The sequence below is a fragment of the Procambarus clarkii genome, chromosome 22, assembly GCF_040958095.1.
Source record: "Procambarus clarkii isolate CNS0578487 chromosome 22, FALCON_Pclarkii_2.0, whole genome shotgun sequence".
NCBI classification, from domain to species: Eukaryota; Metazoa; Arthropoda; class Malacostraca; order Decapoda; family Cambaridae; genus Procambarus; species Procambarus clarkii.
In genome coordinates this window covers 37,223,020-37,236,833 of record NC_091171.1, presented here as the reverse complement: position 1 = coordinate 37,236,833, position 13,814 = coordinate 37,223,020, and the positions used below count along the sequence as shown (strand labels likewise).

General features: G+C 43.7%; 1 protein-coding gene across 3 annotated transcripts in view; it reads right to left on the bottom strand.

Moving 5' to 3' along the window:
• The window catches only part of LOC123758915 (uncharacterized), a 47,073-nt gene that overhangs the window by 17,547 nt on the left and 15,712 nt on the right, over positions 1–13,814 (bottom strand). For 2 of the 3 annotated variants that reach the window (XM_045743692.2, XM_045743685.2), the window contains exons 3-5: positions 8,223–8,933; positions 5,596–5,730; positions 5,264–5,398 (exon numbers count right to left, since the gene is read on the bottom strand). In XM_045743692.2, the coding sequence (XP_045599648.2) occupies positions 5,264–5,398; positions 5,596–5,730; positions 8,223–8,285 (333 nt within the window). In that variant the 5' untranslated portion in view covers positions 8,286–8,933. The remainder of the gene's footprint in view (positions 1–5,263; positions 5,399–5,595; positions 5,731–8,222; positions 8,934–13,814) is intronic. The other variant, XM_045743698.2, reaches the window with a different exon arrangement.

The following is a 13,814-nucleotide window of genomic DNA, read 5'->3' as shown; positions in this document are numbered from 1 at the left end:
CTGATTTTCTGGGGAAAGCCCCTTCGGCTTCCCGAAGCTATGTATCCAAAGACAAAACAAGAGGGACTTACCCGGGAGGCGGGAGGCCCTTGCTCCTCAACGTAAAGTCGAGACAACTGGCTGCAACCACCGACCCAATGCGACACAGGCCCAACTAGGCCCAGGAACATTGATAATGTAGCAAGCGGCCAGAACCCTGTTCGACATCCAAAAAACCCTGTGCCCGAATGTCAGTCCAAGACATGTTACCGAAGATGGCATCCAGCACAGCAAACTTATGAACGTCGTAGGCACAAGGATAGACTGCAGGCTCGCTAGACCGAATAACCCTGTAGATGACCTGTGAAACCCGAACCCTGGAACAGGGAAGAAGGGAAACCGGGTCAACCCAAAGCATGTCTCCGGCCACCAAGGCCGTGGCGCACAGATAACGGCAAAGAGTCACAACTGGACGACACATGATCCACCCCCGGCCTAACCAATCAAGCATCCACAACCCAAGGACCCCTCCGGAAAGCAGCAGTCTCATTTTTTTCCAAGAAAAGAAGGAGAAGGCTGCAAACGAACAAACCTACCACCAGGACCAAAAGAGCAGAAACCTCTGTGCCAGAGGAAAGCATGAAACGCCCGGAAACATCCCCCAGAGGCCAATGCAAACAAGAAAAAGAGTCTTCGCCAAACAATCCTGAACTGAAGGGGTCACCACAAACTGAGGAGAAGAGAAAGGAGAGCACCTGGTCCAACGACCAGCACAGCTCAGGTGGCGCATGAGCAGGCCGGAGGTGAAACAACACACGAGACAGCTTGGGGAATGGTGCAGACGTAACATCAATGCCGAATGCAAGCCGCAGCGGCTCCACCAGCACAGCACAATACGAGGTGACAGTATTTGGCATAAGATGACGGTGCCGGAACAACCACGAAAGGAAGGACAAGACAACCTTATCAGAGACAGGAGTAAACCTACGAATTGATAAGAAATAACAGAAGGACCACCAGGAAACTTCATACTGCCACAGAGACGAAGCACTCAGGTGGGACACCAATGAAGCCACCTGCTCACCATACAAGTGGTGACAGACCCACGTCAGAAAGACTAGACGCGATGACTGGAGGAGAAGATCAAACCAGCCATGTAATGGACTGGCCCAATCTGCTGAAAGAGGCAGAGCCAAAGGAAGACCCCCAGGTTCAGACACAGAGCAAGCAATGCCTGAAACCAAGGCTGGGCCGGCCACCAAGGGCCCAAGAGGACTATTTTCCCCTTTGAATATTTTCCCTTTCCCTCCCAAGCGAGCTAGGGCCTGGAGCAACAGCAAAACCAGGGGAAAGGGGGGTACAGGTAGCCCCACCTCAACCAGTCCTGCCTAAAGGCATCGACCCAACGGCCTCACAGTCGGTCAAAGGCGCCACATATACCAAGAGACGCCACAACCACGCCAACACGAAGAGGTTCACATCTGGGAGCCCGAACATCTGGCAGAGCCAACTGATCAGGTTTGTGTTGACCGTCCATTCCGTAGACAGGGAAATGAACCAAGACAGGCTGTCCACCAGGACGTTAAGACACCCCACGAACGTGAACTGCCAGAAGAGTCAAACCCCGAGAACTCAGCAGATGAGTCACCAATAGCGACCAGCTCTAAAGAGCCAAGGACCGCATTGAACCCCCGCTGTTTAGGCAATGAACCACCGGGAAGCAAACTTAATGGAGCCTGATCATCGATCCACGAGCGACCCAACCCCCCCCCCCGAATCGAACCCCACGAACACCCTGCACCATGCTGTGGGCCCAATGGAAGGATGGACACCACTGTCTCTGGCTGGTCTGATGAGCACTGGTTACAAAACCCCAGCCAAGAGATGACGCATCCGTGAACACATCGAGCAAGGGCTTGGGTAGGCACCAAGGCACTGAACCTCGAAAAACCTGAAGAGGAAACCAGCGACACAGCAACCAACGCACGGCCCCCAGAGGCCGAACCCAGCGATCGCAAGAGAGGCGGAAGGGACATCCCCCGAAGGAACCAGACCAGCCAACAAAGCCAAACCCGAACCGGTGAGTAGACCATCATGGCAAAGTTCAGGCTCCCTCACAAACCCTCGAGCAATCGCGTGATCAGGGAGTTCCCCAGAAACAGGCGAAGGTGGGACCGCAGCCGAAGCAGAGCCTCCGGAGTCCGCGAGTCCGACACAAGACCCAGCCAAGACTGAACCCGAGAGGGAACCAGATGGGACTTCCTCCAGTTCACCAGGAACCCAAACCTGGCAAGCTGGGAAAGAACCAAATCCCTGGCGAGCAGACATGAGGACCGACTGGGAGCCCACACCATTCAGTTGTCAAGGCAGGCCAGAACCCAAATCCCTAAAAGAAGCAGATGGGCCACCACGACCCGGGTAAGGCATGTGAAAACACGAGGTGCCAGATTCAAGCCAAATGGAAGGTAACGAAAGCGGTAACCCTGATGCCCCACAACAAAACCGGCCCAGTCCCTGAACCCCGGATGAATCAGGACATGCCAATAAGTGTCCCGGAGGTCCAGGGACACCACCCAAGTGCCCGGCTTCAAGAGAAGACGGGCCTGGGACAGAGAAGTCATCCAAAAAGAGAGGCAATAAACCCATGGATTCAGACTGGACAAATCCAGAATTAACCTGAGGTTTTATAACACCATATACATACACACATTATATATAAATATCTAAATTTGTGTTTACCATAGCGAACCACTAAGCTGGTATAGTGACTCCAGAAAATAACTGAAGTCACCACACAGTCAGCTGATGCTCCCACCCTCCCTCACCAAGATTACTCCTCCCACCATACTACACAGCGCTAATTATCACCACAATCCTGCTATTACCAGAATACTGGTCACTTTGATCAGTTAAGGGTCTTCTATAATACTATCACCGCTAAATAATAGCAGTTACGTATATATTTTGACTTTTTAGGCGATGCTGTGGTCACAAGCTGAACAGCAGTGCTGTTAGCTCATGCTGCATGCACCAGCCATGGTTGCTCACTTAGTACCAAGGCTCTCACACCCAGGAATGTTACCCACGATTTTTTTTTTCAAGATGGTATCTGTTTACAGAAGTCCTGAGACGCAGAATGTGAGCACCGTGTACCCGCGCCTGTGAGTGCCCTATGGTGCTCTGCGCACCCCGATCTATGCCTCAAGGTGCTCTGCACAGTGCAGTGGTTGATTATTATTATTTTAATCATCACTAATAAAATAGGAAAAAAAGATACAAGAAAAACAAAACACGCCCTCGTTAGCTCCCGCCCGTTCCCCACCTCTGGCAGCTCCCTCTCATTCCCACCCTTGGCAGCTTCCGCCCATTCCCTACCCTCGGGATCTCCTGCCCATTCCCTACCCTCGGGATCTCCTGCCCATTCCCTACCCTCGGGATCTCCTGCCCATTCCCTACCCTCGGGATCTCCTGCCCATTCCCTACCCTCGGGATCTCCTGCCCATTCCCTACCCTCGGGATCTCCTGCCCATTCCCTACCCTCGGGATCTCCTGCCCATTCCCTACCCTCGGGATCTCCTGCCCATTCCCTACCCTCGGGATCTCCTGCCCATTCCCTACCCTCGGGATCTCCTGCCCATTCCCTACCCTCGGGATCTCCTGCCCATTCCCTACCCTCGGGATCTCCTGCCCATTCCCTACCCTCGGGATCTCCTGCCCATTCCCTACCCTCGGGATCTCCTGCCCATTCCCTACCCTCGGGATCTCCTGCCCATTCCCTACCCTCGGGATCTCCTGCCCATTCCCTACCCTCGGGATCTCCTGCCCATTCCCTACCCTCGGGATCTCCTGCCCATTCCCTACCCTCGGGATCTCCTGCCCATTCCCTACCCTCGGGATCTCCTGCCCATTCCCTACCCTCGGGATCTCCTGCCCATTCCCTACCCTCGGGATCTCCTGCCCATTCCCTACCCTCGGGATCTCCTGCCCATTCCCTACCCTCGGGATCTCCTGCCCATTCCCTACCCTCGGGATCTCCTGCCCATTCCCTACCCTCGGGATCTCCTGCCCATTCCCTACCCTCGGGATCTCCTGCCCATTCCCTACCCTCGGGATCTCCTGCCCATTCCCTACCCTCGGGATCTCCTGCCCATTCCCTACCCTCGGGATCTCCTGCCCATTCCCTACCCTCGGGATCTCCTGCCCATTCCCTACCCTCGGGATCTCCTGCCCATTCCCTACCCTCGGGATCTCCTGCCCATTCCCTACCCTCGGGATCTCCTGCCCATTCCCTACCCTCGGGATCTCCTGCCCATTCCCTACCCTCGGGATCTCCTGCCCATTCCCTACCCTCGGGATCTCCTGCCCATTCCCTACCCTCGGGATCTCCTGCCCATTCCCTACCCTCGGGATCTCCTGCCCATTCCCCACCCTTAGCAGGGTGGGGAATGAGCAGGAGGGGATCAGGCGGGACCTTAGCAGGTCCCGCCTGATCCCCATCCTACAGCAGCTCTCGCTCCCCTCAACCCCCCTTCCGAAGACACATTGGCCATGTCACGCTCCCAATGACATTCTTGGTGCACCAAGGACAGGGACCTTTTCCATCAGCCTTGTTCTACCCACATGGCAGAGTTTGTGGTAATCAGAGTTTAACTACCAAAATAAATCACCTGAAATATTCTTTCAAGTAAATTTTGGAAACCTCTAATTGTTAAACAACCCAATCCCAACTACTTTTGCTATTGGGATGAGTTATCAAGGGACAGTCTGAGGATCGTGGGTAGGCAGCCTTTTCACACAATCCTTGAGGTTATCTTGAGATGATTTTGGGGTTTAGTGTCCCTGCAGCCCGGTCCTTCACCAGGCCTCCACCCCCAGGAAGCAGCCCGTAGCAGCTGTCTAACTCCCAGGTACCTATTTACTGCTAGGTAACAGGGGCATCACGGTGAAAGAAACATTTTGCCCATTTGCCTCCACCGAGGATCGAACCAATAACCTCAAGACTACGAATCTGAAGCGCTGTCCAATCAGCTGTCAGGCGTCCATTACCAACTCATTATCATTACTTGGTTACCCATTCATTCTTACCTTACCCCATATTTTTATTCTTACTTACCCTATATTTTTATTCTTTCTTACCCCATGGGAATGGGGTATTCTTACTCCCATTCCCCAATAATCATTACCCTACAGCATCATTACTCAGTCTTATCCCAATTACTGGAAGGAAATTGCCCATTTCTTTTCTCTGTATCGAAGATAATGCCAGCTAAAACTATGGTCTTACCTGCTTCTCCGTTTCTTCATCTGAGGATGTAACATCACCAAGCTGCATCTCCTCAACTTCATGGCCGTTGGCCACAGTGTGTGCATGACTGTCAGACTCGATGCATTGGCCATCATTGTCCGCTTCAACTTTAACCTGTGAATAACACACACATTTAAAACAATTATGGAAGAATAATTCATCTTACCCCCATTCCTCAATAATCTTTAAACTTATTACCCACTCAGCATCATTACCTAGAACCAAAACTAGCCTATTCCAATTACTGGAAGGAAACTGCCCATTTCTTTTATCTGTATCGAAGATAATGCCAGCTAAAACTATAGTCTTACCTGCTTCTCCGTTTCTTCATCCGAGGATGTAACATCCCCAAGCTGCATCTCCTCAACTTCATGGCCGTTGGCCACAGTGCGTGCATGACTGTCAGACTCGATGCATTGGCCATCATTGTCCGCTTCAACTTTAACCTGTGAATAAAACACTCATTTAAAACAATTATGGAAGAATAATTCTTGCTAATTAATATTTTCTTATATTGGGCAATATAATTTAGTTTTAAATTATATTGCATTTTGTTCAGCCAGGAAGCTACCCCATGCCTTCCCCAAGATAAACATTGTGGGCAGTGACATTTCATACTTAGAGAAGCTTATAAGTACAGTAGTATCATGGCAAGAGACAACAAGAGGGTTCATAACAGTAAGCAAATGACACAAGCCAACTGTGGTCCCTAAAGCTAAATTGTTACGATATCAACACTGTTGGTGGAGTGAGAAGTGTTGATATCGACGCCATCTATGGACCTGCACTCCACCTCCAAGGTATTAGACAAGATGTAGAAAACGCCATCTGTTGACAGAGGTGTGGCAAGTTCAATGTCACCTGTGAAAGGTTCCTGTTTGTACCTCAGTTAGGAGGCGAGGTCGATGATGATGACCTCTGGTGAGTGAAGTAACGATATCAACACCATCTCCTTATCTTGAGGTCATCTTGAGATGATTTCGGGGCTTAGCGTCCCCGCGGCCCAGTCCTTGACCAGGCCTCCTTTTTGTTACACACCCCCCCAGGAAGCAGCCCGTAGCAGCTGTCTAACTCCCAGGTACCTATTTACTGCTGGTAATAGGGGCATCAGGGTGAAAAACTTTTTGCCCATTTGTCTCCCCCTCCACCAGGGATCGAACCCGGAACCTCAGGACTACGAATCCAAAGCGCTGTCCACTCAGCTGTCAGGGGCTTCCCCGACAGCTAGATGCACATCGAGTTTGTGCATCCGATTACATTTTCAGTTCCTCGATGAAAGATTTCTCACCCTATGTTCTCCTTGTATACTTTCTGTCTGGCTAATGGCTTATGTCCACAGATGTGACAAGGAGGGTCTATTGCGCTTTGGACATCAGTTCAATACTCCTGATTTTTTCGTGGGAGGGCAAGTGGCCGCCGTCAGTAGTAGACAGTGTGTTGGCTGTTGTACTGATGCAGTGATATTGTGTGGACTGACATACCCGGGATTTGGCCAAGAGGAGTTACAAGGTGACAGTATTGGCCGTCTGCTGGGAAGTGCTGCTAGTGTGTAGTCAGACTTCTGGCAGGATGTTAGTGGAGACCCCTGGACGTATTACTTGTGACCCGTCAGTGTGTTGCTGAAGACCTCTGCCAGTGTTTTTCTGGAGAGCAGATGTGGGGTATTTGGACATAGTGACAATACGGTGTGTGACTGGCCTATGTATTTTGTTATGTAATATTAAGAGCTAAGGTTAACTCGCCAGCAATTACCATTGAACATGGACGATGTATACTTGAAGATACAGTAGTAGACTCACTGGGATTCAAAGAACACTGCAGATATATTAGGTGTCCTGTGCAAAAGAGACACTGTGTACATATGTGTAGCTATACGACTTAAGAGAAAATATATCGGTGAAGGTGTTATTTAGTATTATGTGACCCCCTTTTATTCCATGCACTATTACTTGCTACTGCCAATTCTTGATAACTTACCATTGACTTGGGGTGGGTTTATAGAAGCGGCTCTAAAACCCCATAAGCAGAAAAATCTCAGTAACTGGCTCAATCAGGTCGTAATACAATTGGCATCCCCAGCGAGATCAAACTTTTCGTCAGGTAAGTTAGACAGAATTGGTCAAATGATTAGTGCAATCCCTTGTATAGATTGCATTTCCCATTGTTGAGTGTAAGTGTTAAGTGGTAGAAGGGACACCACTGGCTTCGACCCAGTGCAGAACATTAAAATGATGCCTAAATTCAATGAGAAGTTGGTGTCCAAGGTCTTTGCTGCTTTCAAGAAGGTAGCTGGCTAAGAGACAACTGGGCTATTATGATCCAATCAGTACCAGCTGGGAAGGCCCAAATCGCATACTCCACACTGTCGGTAGGTAACTAGTGATTACGACGCTGTCAAGGTGGTGCTGTTAATGGTGCTGGCTCACCAACAGTAACAAGAGGACACAGATTCAAATTAAGGAAACAAAGGTGCTAAAAAATATTAGAAAGTTTTCTTTTGCAAACAGAGTGGTAGACAGTTGTGAGCCAAGTTAGAAAGTGTAGAGGCCAAAACCGTCAGTAGTCTTAAAGTGTTATACAACAAAGAGTGCTGGGAAGACAGGACACCACGAGCGTAGCTCTCATCCTGTAACTACACTTATGTAATGACACACACCCTAGTCCAGGTAACCAACACACCCTAGAAAGGTTCACATATATCCAAGATATGCTTATATAAACCCAAGTCATGTATCAACAGATTTTTAGTTACAATTACATACAAATTAAAACATCATATATACCAGTCAGGACGAGGGTTAAAATTAACGTCACCCTTTCAGGTTAAAATTAACGTCACCCTTTCAGGTTAAAATTAACGTCACCCTTTCATTGAAGCTTCAAATATAAGCAACATTCAATCTCAAAATATTTTAGCAACAGTTAAAGTACCACTAACCTGTAAATCCTCTCGAGGCTCTTCTTTGATGTATATTTCATGAGCCGGCAGCACCACATCCATCACTTCTCAGGTCTCCAGCCCCTATTCCTTCACAGTTCGTCCACAACTCAAGCTTTCAGTGCAACAGTCTCTACTGTTTAATATATGCTTCAGCCATCTGATCACTTTTGGAAATTTTGTAATTGTTGAAATGCTCTATACCATATCTTGACTGGTTTTCCTTTTAAAGTTTCTTGTTAGTTATTCAATGTTGTAAAAATTATGTATCTTCTTAAAATACTTCCAACCAGTACAGAAATTCTTTGTTGTCACTAATTGAAGTGTCTCTTGAGAGAGAAAAGACCGAGTGATTCCTACCTTAGCATACGAGTTGGACAATCTAAACAAATGCAAATTATCATGCTACTTTTCAATCTTTGGTGTTTTACCAAATTCCAATATGTATATTTCTGGCACACAAACAGCTCCATCTGATGAGATCAACGGAAAATGTACTTGAAGAATAGGGCTGAATATTACACAAACTTAAGCCATCACTTAAAGCCATGGATAATGACTATCCTTAAGTCTCTTACAACAACAGACTAATATTATTCTCAATAAAGTATCACTGAGCTTCACAACCTTATTTTGTCCTGATAGGTAACGTGACCATGGGCTAAAATCTAACGTCTTTGAATTTCACAGGTTCTTGGGCTGTCACGAATTCTGAAAAGCAAAACTAGCATGTCTTAGCATTCCTAGCATCACCCAGCATGGAAATAATAAAAATAGCTCAATGAGAACTGTAACATAAAACATTAATTAAAGAAAAATTTTAAACATCCCTCCTGGTATTATTGTATATATTAATAAAAGGTAAAAAATAATAAAAATAAAAATTATTCAGCCAATAAAATACATTTTCATTTAATATGGATACACTTTGTTGAACAAGGAAAAAAATTCAGATACAATATATGGAAAATGCATCACGGCACCTTGCAAGTAGATGAAGGCTATACAAAAATTCAGTGTACTGTATTATAAACACCACAAAGTTGCCAATTGATAAATTAAACACCATGAAGACATACCTGTAATGTACAACTTTAATGATAAGTGTTATTACCACAATTCACAAACAAACAAGCAAACAGCATCACACAAAATAATATTAAGCCTACGCAACAGCATTTACAAGCATTTGACACAACTACCGACATGAATAAGACATAGCTTGATAGCAAGAGCGCGATCAATAAAGTAGCCTGGTCCAGCGGATCTCCAGATACGAACAAGGTGGTTACATACAGAGGGTGTATTTAAACTGGCTCTTACCATATAGTATATTCAACAGGCTCTTACCATGTAGTATATTCAACATGCCCTCACTAACTAATACTGTATACATATTCAACAGGCTTTCAATAAGTTGAACTACTATAGTACTAAAAGCATTCAAAGATACTGTACTAAAAATCTGGGGAATGGGACAGAGTCTCAGCCACTTCCAATGTGGCACAAAGGGTTTGGATAAATTCAGATACAATAGATGCAAGAACTGGAGTGTAAACTCTGCATTAAATTAGGCTGTAATAAGACTTAATTTTACATGAGCAACATTGTGAGGACGTTGTGTTTTTCAAATATCGCTCAAAGATTTCTAAATTAAGCTCCATGTAACAGTTGCAAAATATCACTCAATGTATCTTGACTTGTAAATAAATTCACCTGTCAGAACTTTGCTTCAATATACAGTACTGTATTTTGGGCCGAGGTCTAAGGAATAACCAAAGGAATATCATTAAGAAATTTTTATTTTCAGGAATTTCTACCTTCTGATCTTGTAATCAGTCTCTGGTGAGCTTTTGAAGGAAATTACAATTTTGGAGAAAAGCAGTAGGAATTGTAAGCTAAACTGGCAAATAGCAGAAATAATGATGGAAGATATAGGGAATTTAACAGTACTCTGGGCTTAAAGATAACCAAAAGGAATATGAAAAAAAAAATTAATTTCTGAAATTTCAACTTTTTGATCTTGCAATCTTAAGCAGAATGCATAAATCTTCCTTTGGTAAGATTAATGAAAAAAAAAAAAAAATTTGCAGGAAAAGTGTCAAAATAAGGGCCTAAAAATGACCTGACTAGTTTTTTATTAGGGCTTAGCCGAACAAACGTACATACTGTGCAGGCTAACTGGAACTCATTATCGATCTATTCCCTTTAGAAATAGGCCCATTTTGATGTTTCAAACCCACAAAGTCTGATTTATTATTGTAAACCATGACAAATTAAACTACACAATTTCATCACAACATAAAAACCTATTTTATATAATTCACGTCTCAAGTGAGAAGTAATCTCGTTATTGGAAGACTATTCCATTTTTCGTAAAGGGTAGTAGACTTTAAAATCATTGTTCAAAAAGAGTAATTTCGATGTTATTTACATTTCCACATGGAAGTTATTATCAAACCAAGTAACCTAAGGGTTACTTGGTTTGAGAATTAATTTATTTATTCTCAAACTAATTTGAGATACTTTATTTCAAATTTATCTAATTTATTCTCAAACCAAGAGCTAAGGCAACAATATTTAAAGGAATTATTCATTTTCTTTTTATATTATACAAGTGTTTATACAGTATATTTCAAAATATCCTCTTTCAAATATTGCAACCATAATCAGCATTTATATAAAAGCTACTGGTGAGATTTTGAAGACAGCACATTGGACAAAAACTGTAGAAAATATGAGCTAAAATGATACAGTAACTAGCAGCAATAGTGATGAAAAAGGTAGGAGAGTTACCAGTACCGTACCTATAGTTAATATCAAAACAAAATATATATCCTATGACGGCATTCCTTGTGACACTAATGAATGGCCCAAGTTCCCAGGTTCATAATACCAATGTTAATTAATTCGGCACCATACACCAAGCGAGACACCATTCCCCGACTGTTATCTGCAGGGGTAAGAACTATTCATCCAACAGCTCGTGCAACTACCTCTCCATTGCACACTTGGACAGCTAAAGGCAAAAGGTTAATGCTCTACTACATCATGCCAGTCATAAACTAGTGCACACAACTAGATGAATACAACTAGGTGAATACATCCCTACATGCAGGAAAAGCGGCTGAATTCCCGAACACGCAGTAAATGTGCTTGAACCCCCAACACGCAATAAATGTGGATGAGGCCCCAACATGCAGTAAATGTGGACGAGCCCCCAACACACAGTAAATGTGGACGAGCCCCCAACACGCAGTAAATGTGGATGAACCCCCAACACGCAGTAAATGTGGATGAACCCCCAACACTCGGTATATATGAATGGACATTCACAAACAATCTGTCTAAATTTGAGTCTATCACCTCTCATATCTGTACCACAAAGAAAAATAACATGAATTCTGCTCATTAAGGATGTGGGAAAAGGAGAAATTATAGAAAACTGTTTAAGTTAAATATATAAATAATGCATTTGGAGATCAATCTAGCTCACATGTAAATAAGAACATAAAACCCAAAACATTAAAATAAAAAACATTTAAATTTACTACCTCTTCTCTGATACATAATAAACCCCAATAATAATGGCATAAGCACAACAGCTAGCATACACAGAAAATTAATCTTTTAAAAGGCAGCATACTCCACGAATGGACATTTAAGCCATTACAGGAAGAAACAACTACAGTACTATGATAACTTAAAAGTGTGTATTGGAAATAATTTACACACACGTGTGATAACTGTTACAAAAAGCCAACATAACATACCAGAAAATTACGTTAAGAGCACTGCATGCAAGAACGGGGAAACTGCTTTATGTTCATTATTACCAGAAAACAAGCCATGCAACACGCGTCGAGATACTTTGCACTCGCATGTCACTTTTATTGTCATAATATACTGTGAATATTATATTGTTAATAATATACAATAAATGTGGATTAACCCCTAACACACATTAAATGTGGATGAACCCCTAACTTAGGGTAAACGTGGATGAACCCCTAACATGAGGTAAATGTGGATGAACCCCATAACACGGTAGGGGTTCATCCACACTTACCACATTAAAATGGTCTAAAATGAGACTTGCAATGCATACCCTGTACTGTATGTAATCTAACAGTTATGATTTGCATAAAGAAAAATGCCAACCTACTTTTAAGAGATTCACCAAATATGAAAAAGGAAATTTGTGAAACACTAAACAAACAGTTCCAAAAGTATGTTTGTGCAAAATGAAATTTTCAGAGAACCAGACACAATAAGAATCCCAAAGAACATCACAGAGCACATACGTGTCTAGAGAGGAAGTGAGAAAAAATGTTCAAAGAGCTAAGTAGGATCAAAGCAGTTGGCTCAGATGGAGTTTCAACTTCGGTTATATGTGCACCCGAGCTCAACATTCCACTTCATTTGACTTTTCAGTTATCTCTGTATAAAGGAGTCTTGGCAGATAACATGGAGAAAGACTAATAAAGTTTCAATCTACAAAAGTGGATGCAGGGAAGACCTTAATTATAGGTCTGTATCATTAACAACTGTAGAAGTCACAGTAATGGAAAAACAATTACTGTAAAGTCAAATGGGTAGAACACCTGGAGAGAAATTATATAATAACAGACAGGTACAGTATTACGACTTTCGATCTGGAAGATCCTGTGAAATGAATCTACTTAAGTTTCTATGACAGCCACAGATATTTTTCAAGAAAGTGATAGTTGGGTTGACTGCATTTATCCAGACCTAAAAATGGCTTTAAACAGAGTTCAACATAGAGGTAGCTCTGGAAACTGGAGCATACTGGAGGAGTGACAAGGAGACTTCTAACATAGATGAAAAATTTTCTGACAAAAAAAATATTAGGGAAGTAATCACGAGGCAATATATTAGACTGGAGAAATGTCGAGTGGAGAAGCACAGAGTTCAGTTCTTGCAACGGTAATGTTCATTGTTTACATAAATGATCTACCAAAAGGAATACAGTATTACATAAACATGTTTGCTGATGATGCTAAGATACTAGGGAAGATAAGAATCTTAGATAATTGTCATGCCCTTCAAGAAGACTGGCAAAATAAGTGTGTAGAGTAATACTTTGAATAAATGCCAGGTTATGGAATGTTGGAAAAAATAGGTCGCACACAACCTACGAATAACGTGAAAAACCTTGGAAAAATTCTGATAAAGAAAGAGATCTTGAGGTAGTTCTAGATAGATATCTGTCGCCTGATGACATAAAGAGCATTGTCCATGGAGCATATGCTACACCTTCCAATTTCAGTACTGCTTTAAATACTGTACATGGCTGGCGAAATACTACAGAAATTGTTCACGACCTCTGAGACCAAAGCTGGAATATGAAGTGGTTGTATGATGCCCACATCTTAAGAAGCACATCAACAAACTAGAAATGGTGCAAAGACTTGCAACTAAATGGATTCTGGAACTAGAAAAACAAAGCTACGAGGAGAGGTAAGAGACATTAAATATGCCAAAACTATAACGATACAAGATTTAAGATACAGTACCTGTATGAGAATACAAGAAAAGAGGCAACATATATCACTACTCACAAAACAGTAA